The sequence below is a fragment of the Onychostruthus taczanowskii genome, unplaced genomic scaffold (genome assembly GCF_017590055.1).
Source record: "Onychostruthus taczanowskii isolate IOZ18803 unplaced genomic scaffold, ASM1759005v1 scaffold32, whole genome shotgun sequence".
NCBI lineage: Eukaryota > Metazoa > Chordata > Aves > Passeriformes > Passeridae > Onychostruthus > Onychostruthus taczanowskii.
The window spans coordinates 8,559,733-8,575,102 of record NW_024500572.1 but is presented as its reverse complement, the minus strand read 5'-3'; the positions used below and the strand labels follow the sequence as shown (position 1 = coordinate 8,575,102).

At 49.9% G+C, this 15,370-nt stretch overlaps 2 protein-coding genes across 7 annotated transcripts; both read right to left on the bottom strand.

The window, feature by feature from the left end:
- On the bottom strand, positions 1-8,626 carry ESS2 (ess-2 splicing factor homolog). The gene is made up of 10 exons (XM_041410283.1): positions 8,310-8,626; positions 7,854-8,022; positions 6,871-6,966; positions 6,405-6,571; positions 5,518-5,635; positions 4,953-5,086; positions 4,715-4,817; positions 3,656-3,765; positions 2,637-2,752; positions 1-2,065 (listed from the first exon to the last, which is right to left on the bottom strand). The coding sequence occupies exons 1-10, from the start codon at positions 8,544-8,546 to the stop codon at positions 1,780-1,782; spliced, it is 1,536 nt and encodes a 511-aa protein (XP_041266217.1). The 5' UTR covers positions 8,547-8,626; the 3' UTR covers positions 1-1,779.
- A 430-nt stretch (positions 8,627-9,056) lies between these two features.
- On the bottom strand, positions 9,057-15,154 carry GSC2 (goosecoid homeobox 2). Of its 6 annotated transcripts, none has more exons than XM_041410284.1 (5): positions 15,002-15,154; positions 14,260-14,353; positions 11,070-11,465; positions 10,027-10,274; positions 9,057-9,501 (listed from the first exon to the last, which is right to left on the bottom strand). In XM_041410284.1, the coding sequence occupies exons 3-5, from the start codon at positions 11,377-11,379 to the stop codon at positions 9,400-9,402; spliced, it is 660 nt and encodes a 219-aa protein (XP_041266218.1). In that variant the 5' UTR covers positions 11,380-11,465; positions 14,260-14,353; positions 15,002-15,154; the 3' UTR covers positions 9,057-9,399. The 6 variants fall into 6 exon arrangements, with proteins under 6 accessions (XP_041266218.1, XP_041266219.1, XP_041266224.1 ...); XM_041410285.1 differs by having other exon boundaries at positions 11,070-11,398; XM_041410290.1 differs by having other exon boundaries at positions 11,070-11,380.
- Between the last annotated feature and the right edge of the window lie 216 nt (positions 15,155-15,370).

Here is a 15,370-nt window from a genome sequence, read left to right as displayed (position 1 = left end):
CACTGTCCACAGAATATTTAATGCAGTTTGCTTTTAAGCATGAATTGCACAATGTGGAACTAACCACCCTCAGATATCACATTCCCCAGTTATTCCAGCTACACCTTGGTATGAGCACAGCCAGTCTGAAATGCTGTGGCAGAGATCCCACTCCTGATCCATGTGTCAGGAGTCCCATCTGCAGTCCCTTGAATGCTGCCCAGCCCTTCTGTGCATCCACACTCAGAGGAGCTTCTGCACCCACAAAAGGGCAGGAATCCCACATCCCTGGTCTGCTCAGTGACCCGAACTGCAGGCCAGGGTCTGACCTCCTGCCCGTGTACCTAACAGAGAGGTCCTATGCTTCATGGAGACAAGCCTTTCATTATGAAATAAATAATTAATATTTGAAATTACTTAAGAACTTGGTTCATTTTTAGTCAGTTTGGTCCTTAAAGAACAATTCTGAAAGCATGAAAACTTTAGTAAATGCACTCCTTTTACATTAATTCATGAGTACCTGAGAATAATTCTTTTTGCTTAAAGAAAAAGCATAGCCTTCAAGTATTTCTGAACTAAAAAGGTAAAAATTATGAATTTTTGAGTCACGATTCCTAGCAGTGCCAGGTTGATACATTTATTTTTACAAGGTGCACTATAAAAACTGAGTCCCTCAGAAGGATTTCTCACAGTCAGGGACAAGAGTTTTGGAAGTGGCAGAGGAAACCACACAAAAGGAAGCTCTCCGCCAAGACAAACACAGCACCCAATGCCCCAGACCTCAGAGAATGCTGCAGACACTCCTCAAGTTGCTGGGTAAGACATTCCTTGGATGTTCCCTCAGTAAAACATCATCTGACTATAGCAAATGCCAACACTGCCAAGTGTTACACAGGCTGTCTTGTACTCAGGCGTGGTGCAAGAAATGAAAACATCTGGCTACACCTGCTTCCTCCTGAAGGGTGCACAGTGCTTCTCCAGGCTGGATCACACCACACACGGGCTCATCCCACACACAAACGTCAGCTCGTGTGCAGCAACCACAGCCCCGAGTGCAGGCTATGTATGGTTAAAATTGTTTTTCCTTTTTTTGGCCAATTATAAAAACTAAAGCCAAAAGTTTCATAGAATGGGAGGAAAACACCAAACAAAAGCCCCAGTGTGGCTACCAGAAGTATCATTTCTGTCCTTCAGAATGGCACTGTCATCCTGGTGGATGACACAGGACTGTCTCTGGCCCCTGCATCGTGATCATCAACTCTCTGGAGTCACACACAGAGCAGCTATAAAACAAATCTGATCCCTTCCCTCTGCCAGCTGCAGAACAGGGCAAGCCCAAAACCTGCAGATGAAATCTGAGCAAAAGCAGGAAGGCAAATCCCATACTGCAAAGTGTAAGCAGTGGAGGAGGAAATGAGGTCCTCTTAAGGAATGCTGGTTTTAACAACATCACAAAGTTAATCAAACTTGTGAACTGCATCAGTTTAAATTCAAGTTAAAGAGAACCTCTAAAATTCCATCTCATGCCTCAGTATACACATGGTTGTGTCCCCTCTTCTGCAAACTACAAACTCAAACCAGTTTGACAAGCTGGAGCCAAGCCCAGTTCAGCCTTTAAGAAAGGCTTACCCCACTGAAGAAACAGATGTAGCTGTACAGAAATTAATTTAAATGCACGGCTCTCTTAAAAACAGAAATATATCTTTAAGAAATTATCTCCATTTCCCCAGCCTCCAGTAACCAGTCTGCAGTTCACTGAGCACAGCCAGATCACTATCACCTTGGTGGTGACTGGAATGCTCAGAAGAAATCAGATGCCTTTCTTCTTTTGGGAAGCTGCAGCAAATTGTCCGTGATGGATGTAGTATCCTGAGATACTGGTGTCTGAGACACTGTCCGAGACTGTGGGGTGCTCTGGGGGGTTTGAGGCCCACTGGCTGGGGTCTTGTAACCAGGAGTTCCTGTGTGGGCTGGGGAGGGAGTGTAGCTGGCTCGCAGGGCTTTGTCGGTGTATTTACTTGCAGTCCTGTTTACAAGTCTTTGCAAAGCTGGTGACATTGCTGGGCTCAGTCCTTTTGGAGTAAGGCTGAAACAGAATAAACAGTTTTAAGAGATTTGACAGTAAAAAAATCTGCCTTTATCAGGAAAAGCAATACTGCCTCCCGACATGAGCTTCCCCCACAGAGCAGACCCACTGCCTGCGGAAGCCATTCTGCCTGCAGGTAAATGCAGCCTGTCTCTCTAGAGAAACAAGTGACAGAAAAACCTCCTACACCCCTCCCAAACCTGAGTAGCACTGCCTGACTTTTCCTTTGAGCCCATTCTGTCCTTCCTGTGATCCCCCCAAGCACCTCTTATCGTGTTTCCTCTTTGCAATGAGGCAAGGCACTAATCCAGAGGCATCCCTGTGCGGCTGGCTGTAGGGCAGAGCAGAAATGCTGACAAAGAGTGTGAGGGACAGCCACCAGCCACTTTCCCTCAAGAATTAAGTCATTTAATTTCTAAATCTTTAATTTCTTAGAGCTTTCAGTCCAAATGTACCACTTCCTGCTTCCAGTATCCTTCCTTACCATCATTCCTCCCTTTCTACATGTGCTGATTTACATCTCATCAGATAATACCCACCCCCAGCTCTGCTGTCCAAACAGAAGTCTCACCTGGCCAGGTTTTCTGTCACTTTTCGAAGTGCCTCCTGCTTCTTTGCTCGGTTTTTAGCTGCCACTTCATTGGCCATCTTGAGTCCTAACCTCTCACGGCGTCCGGGCTCCAGGATCTATAAATGCATCACACAGCTCACTTGCCAAGGCACTCAAGAGTGCTGAAAAAATGAGTCAAAGCACCTTCAAAGCTGGATTTCAATGTACAGGGATCTAAAGCAGGGAGCAGTGGGGTCAGCCCACACCTCTCTGCTGCTGCATAAAAGCCAGAGAGGACACAGAGACCTTCAACCTGCCTTAGCAAGTAACAAAAATTGTAAAACCAGTCCAGTCAAGGAAGCAGCCATTACCTCTGGCATTTCCTCCTGCTGTTTCTCCTAGACAAACAATGTCACCTGTGTCTTGCCTGGCCTGTAGCCAGCCAGCTCTCAGGCATACACAGACATTGTTAAACAGCAGGAGAACCAGTCAAGGCCTTTGGAGTCTGACAAAACAGAGGCACATACAGCAAATTACACCTTTCTTAAACTAAGAGTCTCAGACATCTCACATTCAAAGACACCAGCAGGAGACAAGTAGCATGCAGGGTTAGGTGCCATTAGCAAAGCCAGAGTGTCTTTTCTACTCTCAACTGATACATCTGCCTCAGGCTGCAACAGCCAGAAGATAAACACAGAGGGAAATGCTAAAATTTCCACCTATTCACACATTAAAATCAGAAAAATTGAGCATGTCTTCAGCTTCCTCTGAAAGCTCCTCTGTCTGGGCCCACCACCAAATGCAGAATCTCATTCTCCTGCCAGCAGTGTGTGTTCCACCTCAGGTAGCTCCACCAAGAAGATTTCATGTGGATCCATGCTCACCTCCACCCTCCAAGCACAAACTAGATTATTAATTTCAAGGACTGGGAACACCACCCAGAGATGTGTCACACTCCATGTTAATCTATTACTTACTCACTTGCCTTTCCCTTCTTAGTTCTTCCCCCCATAAAAGAATGTCATGCTGACATGAAATACCTTGAAAGCTGGTCCAGGTGTTCTGTCCACATACGGTCTTTCTGACCCTTCCAGACGTAAAGGGGTGCTTTCAATTTCACCCCATGTCATAAAAGGTGACTCATTCACACCTAAAAACAAATTCAACAAGTTATTCACTCATCACAAAAAAAAAAAAAAAGAAGAGAGAGAGAGAGAATCAAATTAGCAAATGCAGCAAATTCATCAACAAAGGAGCCACTGCAGAGGAAATCACAGCCAATGTGAATAGTAACATGTGGTTCCATTAAAAGGGATTGCCTGTAGCTGTGTCACCCTCTCAGTTACAACAACCAAGCACCACCCTTTCCATGTCTTCATTTTTCCATTTTTCTAAGCTTTTGATTAGTGACACTTTCACTTTTCCCCTCTACAGTACTAGTCCTCCCTTCTGCTGCTATATGAAAACTCCTTGAATACAAGAAACTCTTTAAAAGTAAGAAAACAGGCAGAGGATTTAAGGACATGCAATAGCTAAATGTACTCTCCAGTCACCTCAGGGGCAGCCTGCACCAAACAGTGAGTGCACCTTGTCCAACAGGGGTAGAATGGGTTCTCAGAGCCCAATTAAGTCTCTGGCTGGAAAACCCCACTGTCCAGAGTCTGGAGAAGGCATTTCCGATGGAGAAAGGAGGTGCTCCAAACGCCACCTACAGGTTTCCCAGAGGGAGAGCCCCAGGGTGTTCAGGTGTTGGCATAACCACAAAAAGCACAGAGAAACAGCGCGGCTGGTGCAGCTACAAATTCAGATACCATGTTTCAACTGGTACACAAATAAGCAGTTTGCTCTAACTGAAAGTGCCCCACAGCTAGATGATTCCTGAGCAATGGCACAGCAACTTCCTCAGAGTCTCTTGGTGCAGTGTGACTTCTCCTACCAGAGTATTGGACTAGGATTTAAGCCCTGCATGAGCTGGCATAAACATCATGAGGTTTTACCTCCTCATCTAACCCTGTAATGACACCCTAATGTTGAACAGAGCATCAAAGTAATGCAGTAATAGTCCTCTTAAAGCAGAAGAAATAAGAAAACCCTCTTACCTGGGGCAGGAGAGGGAGTAGCCACAAATCCATACCCGTTCACTTTTGGAGACTCTTGGGGTATGAGTTCTTTCCCATCGGGTCCCACTTTGCCCTGTTTGTACTGAAATAAAAAAGACAATGTCATTTATGTGGAGAAAGGTCAGCTGCATCCAGCACACACACACAGTTCTGGGGGATGAACCACACCACAGGGCAAAGCCTGACTAGATCTGAGTCAGAAGTCAAATTATCCTACCTGAGCATTGAGGGCTGCAGCTTGCTGGAGCTGTGATTTGCTCACAGCTTGGCTGAAAGGGTCCTTCACAAAACGTGTGTTTCGATGCACAACTTCCCTGGGCTTCTTGAAAACTTCACTCTCATCAGGTACACCTTGAAAAGCAAAATGTGTTTTAAAAAGAGCTCTTTACTGGTTCACAGAAATTATCAGTTATACATTTACAGGCAAAAAAGAAAGGTACATTTACAAAAATATGTATTTTTCTATAGCAACAAACAGAATAACAAGTCCAAGGAGGATTTTTTGAGCAGAGGCAAACAATGAATGAAGACGACAAGTGCTCATAAAGAAGACAGACCAGGAAAGAGCTTTGGCTACTGAAAACAAGTACTTCTGTAATACAGATGAGCTTTCCAATGGCAAATATAACACAATCAAACTTTGGAATCAGAGAGCAAGAAAAAAAGGAAACCCCCCACTTTTTAAACACAACCTTACAGAAGAAAAAGCACAGCATTAGCTGTAAGATCTGCTCAGGCACATACAGAAATGCTGTAAGCACTGTTTGGAGCCAATGCCTCACCTGTAGGATAATACATGAGGGTGTTTCGAGCTGTGTATTCCCAGGTATCCAGCCCAGCTTTCACGTTCTCCAGAGCTTGCTGCTCAGCTGAAGGAAGTGCCAGGTTTTCATTTTGTCGCTGAAAGGGCAATGGAAAAAAATTTTTAAAGGTAAAAAAAAAAAAAAAAAGTCTGAAGCAGCTTCCTACAACCTTTTATTCAGGCAGACAAACTCAGAGAGCTCGGTCACAAGCTCAGCCACCTGCCCTAGAACATTTTGCATAAGGTATGGAACAGACTCTGAGGGATAGTTGGGATAAAAAAAATAACACTCCCTCAAAACAACAGCAGCAAACTCCCACACATCAGTGCCAAACTTCATGGAAAGGCACATCCATCAATGACACATCTGTGCCAGCTGCTCACTGCTGGTGGTTAAAGACTGGCAAGGCAGGCCCAGAGCAGCACTTGGACCTCCCCTGCAGCAGCTGAGGAAGGCAGCACAGGCAGCCATGCTCATGCTTCAGCAGCTCAGTGGGCTATTGCTGACAACAGCAAAATAAAACTGAAATAAGACAGACAAACTGCAAAAAATGAGAGGCTGATGGACAAACAGCAGGAACTGTGCTCAGCTGCTCTCCCTGGTGCTGCTGCTTACAGAAGAGGCTGCCAAGGACAGCAATACACTCTGTGCAGTGCTCTGCAGTCTCAAAGCTTTCAGAAGAGACAAAGCCTCAGCAACTAAGTCAGCACTGTTCCTGTGTGACAGAAGGGGGAAAAACAGGACTGCACAAGGAAGCAGAGAGCAGTCAGAGATGCAGGGAACTGAGCCTTAGCAGAACCAGTGAAATGGCATTTCCTGCTGAGTCCCTCTGGAAGAGCAGAGGCAGAGCTGAGGCCGCTCCCTACCCGGGTGTACTCCTCCTCTGCGCTGTACAGCCAGGCGTGCTTGACCTTCTCCTTCTCTTTGGCCACCTCCATGATCTGCTCAAAGGAAGCGTTGTCCTCACTCGTGTGCTGTGCCAAGAACGCGTCCAGGCTGGGAAGAGCATCTTTATCATCCTTTTCTGCTTCTCCTACCGAGAGAAGGGAAGGTGCCTGAGGAAGGTTAATGCCTCCCTTTCTAGGGGAGCACTGTATCTCCCCTTAACCCTCCTGGCAGCTAGACACACCAATAACTACCAGCAAGCTGGGCCACAGATCCACACACAGTGGTGCAGTAATAAATCAGGTTTGGAACACATAACCTGCTTTCAATAACCCCTTTTATGGCATTTATAGCAATTTATTTTAAAGGTGAAATGTACAAGTGGCCAGGTGCTGGTAGACAATTTATTTTTCAAAGAATACAGCTAGAGAAACATAATTCTCCTACCTTCCTCTCCAGTCTTGATGCCAGCTTTGGATTTATTTCCCACTGGAAGGCCACCTGGATGCACTTCTGGGGTTTCAAACGTGGCTGGGGTAACATCTGTCACAAAGAAAAATAAAATAAAATCACCTGGTTACTGGAGCATGCAACAGGATGTGCTGTAAGGATGATGTACCAAACAAGTCACAGGAGGCACATCAAGAGAATAAAAATTAAATCGAAAACTTGTGAAAAGAAATGTTCACAATGTTCTACTCAATTCTGTCTCAACCTCCAAACAAGATTTTGGCCTCATCTAAGACATTTTCTCCTGCTGGGAGAAATTCCCAGGAGAGCCACAGCCCAATACATTTGTCACCCTACACCCTGCTTTTGCCAACAAAAGCAGCAGCAGATCAAACTGAGCCCAGACCAGGGCCAGCACCTGCAGCAGGGGAGGAAGGGACATCACCTGGTAACATGTGCCCTTTGTCACAAGAAAGCCACTCACCCAAACCCCAGTGCAAGAGCTCAGCCAGGGGCTGGGCTTTAGGAAACACCTGAACTGGAAGGGAAAGAAAACATAAAACAGAACACTGGGTACCTGCTGTGGGAACCTCTGATAACCACGAGCTCCCCACACCTTTTGTCCCTAAAACATGAAAATCTCAAACTACAAACTGAAATAAGGATTCAAAACACAGCTCAGGATTTCTCATAGAAGAGAGCACATAACCTTCCTATGGAGCAGGAACTTGGCAAAAGATGCCCATAAGGAATGGTTATTATTTGTCCCAAAGCCTTTCCCTTGAGGAGTTATTAGACACCATCAAAGAGAAATTCAGCATGAGCCACCAGACACTGGCTGCTGCCCAAACCGGTACACTTAGCTCTCATGCAACATCAGTCTTGAATCTTTAAGATAAGCATTGTCTGCACAAAGTTAGATAAAGAACAGCAGCAATATCAGATATAAAACCCTCATGCCCCACAGAGCCAGTTCTTACAGGGTGCAGGTGTGTCCCTCGAAGATTTGTTCAAGGAAGAGCCAAACTTGATAGCAATTTGTCTCATTTTCTCCAAGTCTCCGTTTTCCTCAGCCTCCAGATAGTCCTTCTGTGCTCGCAGCTTCTCCACATCGGGAAAAAAGTCTCGCTGGATGATCTTCTCTAAGCTCTACAAAGACAGAGACAACTGCAACGCCCCGCTGGGACACCTGGAGCGCGGGCCCAGCAGCAAAGGCACGGGCAGGCCGGGCAGCCCAGGCGGGCAGAGCGCCGGCAGCTGCCGCCGCAGGACGGGCGGGAGCCCGAGGGGCGGCCCCAGCGCTACTTCCACCCGCAGCCGCGGCTGCACCGGCCGCGGGCCGACCGCGCCGAGCGGAGCCCAGCCGAGCCCCGCCGCGCTGGAAGCGCTCGGCCCAAGCACCGGCGGGGCGGAGGCGCCCGGGCCCGCCGCCTTACCTCGATATAGGCCTCCTCATCCAGGATCTTCTTCGGGTGCCTCGCGGCCGGCGACACCAACTCCTTCCCCGTCACGGCGACGGGGCCCGCGGCGGGAGCCGGCACCAGAGCGGCGGGAGAGGCCGGGGTCGCCGGTATCGCCTCCATGGTGGGAAAACAGCCCCGCTCCTGCTCCTCCTTCGCCGCCGCGAACGCGACTGGCAGTGACGTCACATTTCCGCGCCCCGGGCTCGGCATGCGCGCGCGCCTCCTGTCGGTCCGGAAGACCCGGCCGGTCCCGGGCCGTGACAGCGGCGGCACCGGGTCGGGATGGGAACCGGGATGGGAACGGGGATGGGAACCGGGATGGGAACCGGGCTATGCACACGGGATGGGAGCGGGATACACACGGGATGGGCGGCGGGCGGATCCCCCCAAGGCCCCCACGGTCTCTTCAGACCTCCTCAGGAACAGCCCGGGCCTGGGGGAGCGGGATCCCGGCCGGCTCCCGGGCAGTGTTACTGATGTCGCTGCTTTCCAGCTCTCCACTCCTCCTCGGCCCCGGCGGGAGCACGGACACGGCTCCGTGTTACCGGGGCTGGCTGGCAGCAGGGCTGAGGCGGGCGCTGCCTGTGCCGGCCCCTCACCACGGCACGTTCGGCGCCTCTCCCCAGGCTATGGGGAGAAACCCGCCTTTCTTTGGTATGGAACAAATCGCTTGTCCAGCAAGTTCTACCCCAAAAGCAACTCTAGAAGCCACTGAGGTGCTGCAAACAGGAAACATTCATTTGCAGGATATTTTGCAAATCTACATCAATAAAACAAGTACAAATACTACGTGCACAGAGCAAAGACAAGAAGGGGAGTTCCTCCTTCTCTTAAAGCACACACATTTAACACCGGTGCAGCTCTGTCCCCTGCACGTCCTGCCTGCACAGTCATTTGCCACGTGAACTCTGGAAGAGGCATGTGACAGTGCCGTGTCTGCTTTTACCTGTCCTCCTCCTGTGCGAACCACAGAGGTTCCCTGGTGCTGCACAGCCCCTCGGGGTACCCCCGAGCCCGTCAGCCAGGGCAGTGGGTGCTGGGTGCTCTCTGCAGCCTCTGGGCTCTAGCAGCTCTCCTTGGGGGGCTGCCTGGCCTGCAGGGTCAGTGCTGAGGCAGTCGCCCTCTTCTGATGCCGCCACTTCGCCCGGCGGTTTTTAAACCAAACCTAGAAAGTGCAAAACAAATAAGGGCTTTTGCGTGTCAGGTGTTACTGGGAGGGGGACAGGCAGTGGCCCGCCTGGGCTGTACTGTGTGGGCTGTAAGGTACTGTAACAGCAAGGCTTGATACAAAATGTAATCAGTCCCTCTGCTGCAATCTTGCTCTGGTACATGTGAGGGCATAAGGGAGCTGGGACCCCCCCATGACAAATTCAGAAGTGACGCAGATCACTTAGGTAAGGAATACACCCTTGGGTGCAGGGGATGAGCAGCAGAGCTGGGCGTGTCTGTGTGTGACACGCGATTCTGGCAGAGGCATCATGTCAGTCTGTGGACTGGGTGCCAGTACAAATTAGCCCAGCTGAAATGGTTTCTATTCTTCCATTGCTCGCCAAACTTAAACTCCCTTTTGTCAAACGCACAAGGATGGATTTTAAAACGAGGAGGGTCTGCAGCTCCCCAAGAAAAGACAGCACACTGCCGCAGTGTGTGTTCCCGGGGGACTGCAGGAACACGGGTGGCAGGATCTCACCTCCACGCGCTCCTCCTTCAGGTGGATGCGGTTTGCCAGGTGCTCGCGGGTGACCACGTCCGGGTACTGGTTCTGGTGGAACAGCGTCTCCAGCGCCTGCAGCTGCTCCTCGGTGAAGATGGTGCGGTGCCGGCGCGTGCGGCGCTGCAGCTGCTGCAGGGCCTGCAGCTCGCCCGGCTTCTCCTGGGAGCTCCTGCACGCCCTGAGTGCCGGGTGGAGGAGCCGCACGGGCCAGGGGAGCCGGGCATCTGCGAGGGGACAGGGACAGCAGCAGCGGTACAGGTGTGCGGCTCAAACACTCGCCACGCTCAAGGCAGCTCAGGCACGAGTTGCATCCCTGCTACTGTCTGGAAGGAGGCAGCCAGTCACCTGGAGTGGTGGCAAGCTGAGTGGTCACTGTGCCAGTGGGAGAAGAGTTCAGGGCATGACTCTGGGAGAAGGATGCAGGCTGGGTTGTCTTTGTTTACTTACCAGTTGCACTATGGCCAGCTCCAGAAAAATAACTGCAAACTCACAGCTCAGCAAAGATCTGTGTTTCAGCCCTGACACAAGGGAATTCTGAACTTTCAGTATGCTCTTGAACTGCATTTTTAAGGGTTTTCTACTTTTTATTTTCCACAGTAATTTTGCTAGAAGTAGCCAAAATTTTTTCCTTAAAGCATAAGTGAGGTTTCCCAGGGCTGGTGATGTCAGGAAGCACAGGCACAGCTCTGCACATGGCCAGCGTGGCCAGCGTGGCCATGGGGCCCCACACTCCACAGAGAAGCATCCTTCTCTCAAGAGTTTCACACTGACCAGTAATACCCAGTAACAGTCAGCACCCTCTGCTTTTCAAGCCTGGCAGCATTTCAGGTGAAAGTGCCCACTCTTAGGAGCCCTGCTGAGAACAGCTCGGATTGCTGGGCCTCAGGCCAAGACCACCGTGGCCAGATGCCATCTTGTCACTTAACAGCCAGGTTTTCCCCTGCCCATAACACTGGCACCAGCCCCACTGCGAGCCCCACACTGAACCAAACCCAACCCTCACCCAGCCCAACACTCACCCAGCCAGGCTGGCAGGTCCTGCAGGGAGCGGGCACTCGTGTGAGAACAGCAGCAGCAGCTGCAGCCTGCCCCTTCCAGCTCTTCCTCCTCTTCCTCCTCCTCCTCCTCCTGCAGGGAGCTGGCTGGAATGGTCTCCAGCTCACAGAGCCTCTGGGGTGTGCAGTCCAAGATGCTCCGTAGGCACAGTGGCACCAAGACCTGGGGGCTCTTCTCGGCAGGGCTGGAGAGGATGTCCTCGATGCTGAACGGACGTGGCTTCTTCAGGCCTCTCCTGCCAGCCTCAGCCCCTGGCACTGCCTCTGCAGACATCCTGTGCCAGCAGCAGCAGCTGGGGAAACAGGCAGCCCAGCTGGGGGGCTTTGCTCTCCCTTCACTGGCTCCCTAGTGGGGGTTTGCTAGGGAAAGGACAGCTTTTGTGGTTTTTAAAATGGACTGGCAAAGCCATCCAGAACCATGGCTTTGTCTTGGCATTTCAAGTGACTGTCATTCTTGCAGCTGAGTTTTTATTTTATACACACGCACTCTTTTCCTCCCTCTGACCTATCTGCGTTATGACTGAAGCCACTCTAAATATATATATATAGAGAGAGATATAATCCCTTTGGAAAGAAAACCGTAAACCCTCCTGCAAATAAAATAAATTCTAACTAATCTTGGCAGCTTTGTGAAGGGTTAGTGTGGATCTAAGATTTAGCTAATCCCACAAAAATGACTGGAGAAGGAAATCTGATTTCTCCATCTCGGGTGTAGATTTGAGGTGGTTATGATCTCCATTGTGCTGCAGCCTCCTATCCAGGGAAGGGGGAGGATAGCTGTTCCCAGCCCGGAAATGGACCAGAGGATTAACTCCTTAAAAGAAGCAAATTATCCCTTTCTTTGGCCAAATGAAAGCTTTCCCATCAAAAGAGAGCTGTCATATCATACAATATGAGAGAAGAGAGAGTTCAGCTTAATAAAAAATCATTTTTAATGACAGCACAGCCTTTGGCTTTGGCAGAATTCTCTGTGAAAGTTGATTTATTTTCTGCTGAAAGCAGAGAAATTGTTATTTTCCCTCCTTTCCCTTTCCCCCATCTCTGTTGCCCTAATCACTGTAATAATGCAGATGCTTTGCATGTATCCAACATACTCTTTGTAAGGATTCAAAGCCCTTAATAAATTAGATTATGAGCTGCTTGCAGCAGCTGTGCACCACAGCTTAGTGGCATGTAACCACCTCCCATGCAGCTGAGCCATGCTCTGTGTGGGGAAGGGAAGGGGAGGATTGTTGCTGCTGCTGCTGCCTCTGTGTGCTCTCAGTGAGGACCCACAGCCATCCAGGCAGGAGTGTGGACTCACATATCCAGGAGTGTGGACTCAGTACCACAGCCAACTTTCCCAAAGCCACTTCAATTCCCAGCTCCTGCCCTGCCAAAGAAACTGGGAGAGGCCATGGCCAAGATTCAGGACAGGAAGGGAAGCCTGGCTCTGCCCCCCTGAAGTCAAACAGCAAGGCCTGGCAGCTGCAATCCACAGGAGGAGAGAGAACATCTTGGATCCTGTGTTTTTAACTGACTGAATAGCTAGGAATAAAATAGAGAAGGTGTGGTTGAGATCAGGTTGCTTAGCAAAGTTGAAAGCCAAGTTCCCTTGCCCTCAGTGCAGTTTAAGCCAAGGTGAGAAGCAAGGCCTGGGGGGCTCAGGTGGGGAGCACTCACACCTGGTGTTTCCTTGCAGTCCCACCCATGGTGCACCAAGGAGACACACGGGTGGGTGCTGTGAAACCACTGCACACCAAACACCCTCAGGCTGGACAGCCCAGCCATGCCTCCAGCACCCTGCAAAACTTACAGCCACTCCCAGGACAGCCTCTCTCAGCTCCCTTCTGCTCTCCTCATCCCTGCTCGCTGCCTGCCCTTCCTCCCTGCAGGTCCCTCAGTGCTGGGAAGAGATGCCCCATAGCTGTTCTACTTGTGACTCACTTCAAACCAAACTGCTGTTTTTCCTTCCATCCCGTTATCTGCCTCACCTTCAGCTGTTCCAATGGTGTAACTTGGATTATAACTGAGCTCTGTGAATCTTTACCTTTTGGGATGAAGACACCCTTGTAGCCGCTCAGTCTGGACGTGTTCACTCTGCCCTGCCAAGGTGTGAGTGCTCCAGAGAGACACTGGGGATGCCCTAATTCCAGAAATCACTGAAACTGTTCCCAGCTTTTGTGCATGTAGCCAAACGCTGACACGAGGGGTGGATGTGGGGCCAGGTTCTGCTCCCCACTCTGCTGGTCCAGAGGGGCCATAGGGCCGGCGAGCTGGGACGTGCCATGGGCAGGTGCAGGATCTGACCAGCTCTGTTCAGATGCCTGAAGAGGATTAATTCTCCTTCCCCATCCTTAACAAAGGACGTCTTTCCCTGGGCATCCTGTCCCAGCCCTGCCTTCCCACCACACATGCACTTAGCCTATTAGGATCTCTGCTGATTGCTTTCTTTCATTCCTCCCATACCTTTCACTACAGAAAATGGACTGGTAATACTTCTTTTATCAAAGAATTATGGGATTTAGGATCCAGATTGTACAAAGAGACTTTTGATAGCTGCTGGTAATCAAATCCCAATCGGCAGACACTTCTCTGCACCCTGTTACCAGACAGGAATAAAGGAAAGGGATTTCTGATGTACTGTTTACTGAGCCTCGGGGAGATAGCATCGCTGGGCTATTTCATATTAGAAAAGGAAAGGAAAATAAAACAAGAAAGAAAAAACATGCAGACAAGAGAGGACAATATAGATGTAGATAAAAAGAAAAGAAACAGGTTCTTATAATTTTCTTATTGGTTAAGGAGATTCCAAAGCCATTATAGAGGATTAGCAAAAAGGTTAATCTGCTTTAGCTGTTCACTTGTCAAAAGTGAATTTATAGGGTTTGAAAATCCTTCCTATGGTGAAACAAGAAAAAAATCCCCCTCTCCCTCTTGTGCCCCTCCCTTCTGCAGGCAGCACAAGGTGATGGGAACAGGAGCACTGGAAACCCTCCAGCACAGCAGCACCCTCCTCTGCCTTGCCCCTGCCTGTGTGCTGGCACCTGTGGGAGCTCTCGTTTGGCAGTGCTTCTCCCCACTCCCTATCACCAGTGTGGGTGGCTGTGATGCTGAGGAAAAGGAGGATCAGATCTGAGGGATGTAACCATCCTCCTGCACTCCTCTGCCTTACCTGGGACAAATCCTGGGCTCTTTCACTCATTGATATTGACAGCAGTCAGGCCAAACCGGGATCCCTGGCTGGCTTTGGGCTTCCAGGCTGATTTCTAAAGCAGAACAGAGATGGAGGCTGCTGACAAATGTTGCCAAAAACTACAGTCTGGGGGTTTTCCATCCCCAAGGGAAGTGCTCAGCCCAGGATCCACATCCCTCCTGGCCACCCAGTGGAGCCACTGGTGCACACCAGCTGTGTTTTCCTGGGCTGCCTGTGCCATGACCCATCCAAGCAAAGGATGCCCATCACTCACTCCAGAACCCCTGTGAGAAAGAACCCAGAGTAAAAACAAGCCTTCAAGATCAAAAACAAGAAGCATTTTCTGTGTAGCTGAAATTCAGTGGGATGTGCTAGTCAGGTGTTAAAACTATGTTTAATAAATAACCAGAAGTCGTAAAATCATTGGATGGTTTAGATTGAACGGGCCTTTAAAGATGATCTTAAAATCATGCCAATTAAAATTGTTCAACCCTGTGCCAACTAAGATTAAGAGCTCCAATAAACTCATTTTGATTAGACGATAATTACAATAAACCTGTCTCTCTTCCCAAAGGCCATTTCACTGCACAGGAAGAAGTGGAATCCCTCCACTGGGGAGTAGTGTTGTTAGTGATACTGCTAGTAGGGATGCTATCAGTGGTGGTGCTGGCTATCAGAGATGGTGTTCGTGGTGGAGCAGGAGGACTGTGGGGTACCAAACCTCCTCTTCCAAAATGAGCCACGATGGAATCAGACAACTGCTTCACCCTGAAGCAATCCAGTTGGCATTTCAGAGATCTTGCACCGCTTCATGCAGTCCAGATCCCTCTGTGCTCGGCAGGCAGCACCCGCTTTTCTCAAGTTCTGGCTTATCTCGCTTTTCCCCGACTACGGAAACAGTTCGGGATGATGATGCCTTTTAACTGCGGCCTTGCAGCCGGCGCCGCGGGTCCCGGCCGGGATGAAGGAAGGAGAGCGGGTCCCGGGGCAGGGTGAAGGAAGGAAGCGCCGCGGGTCCCAGCCGGGGTGAAGGAAGGGCCGCGGGTCCTGGGGCAGGGTGAAGGGAGGAAGCGCCGCGGGTCCCGGGGCA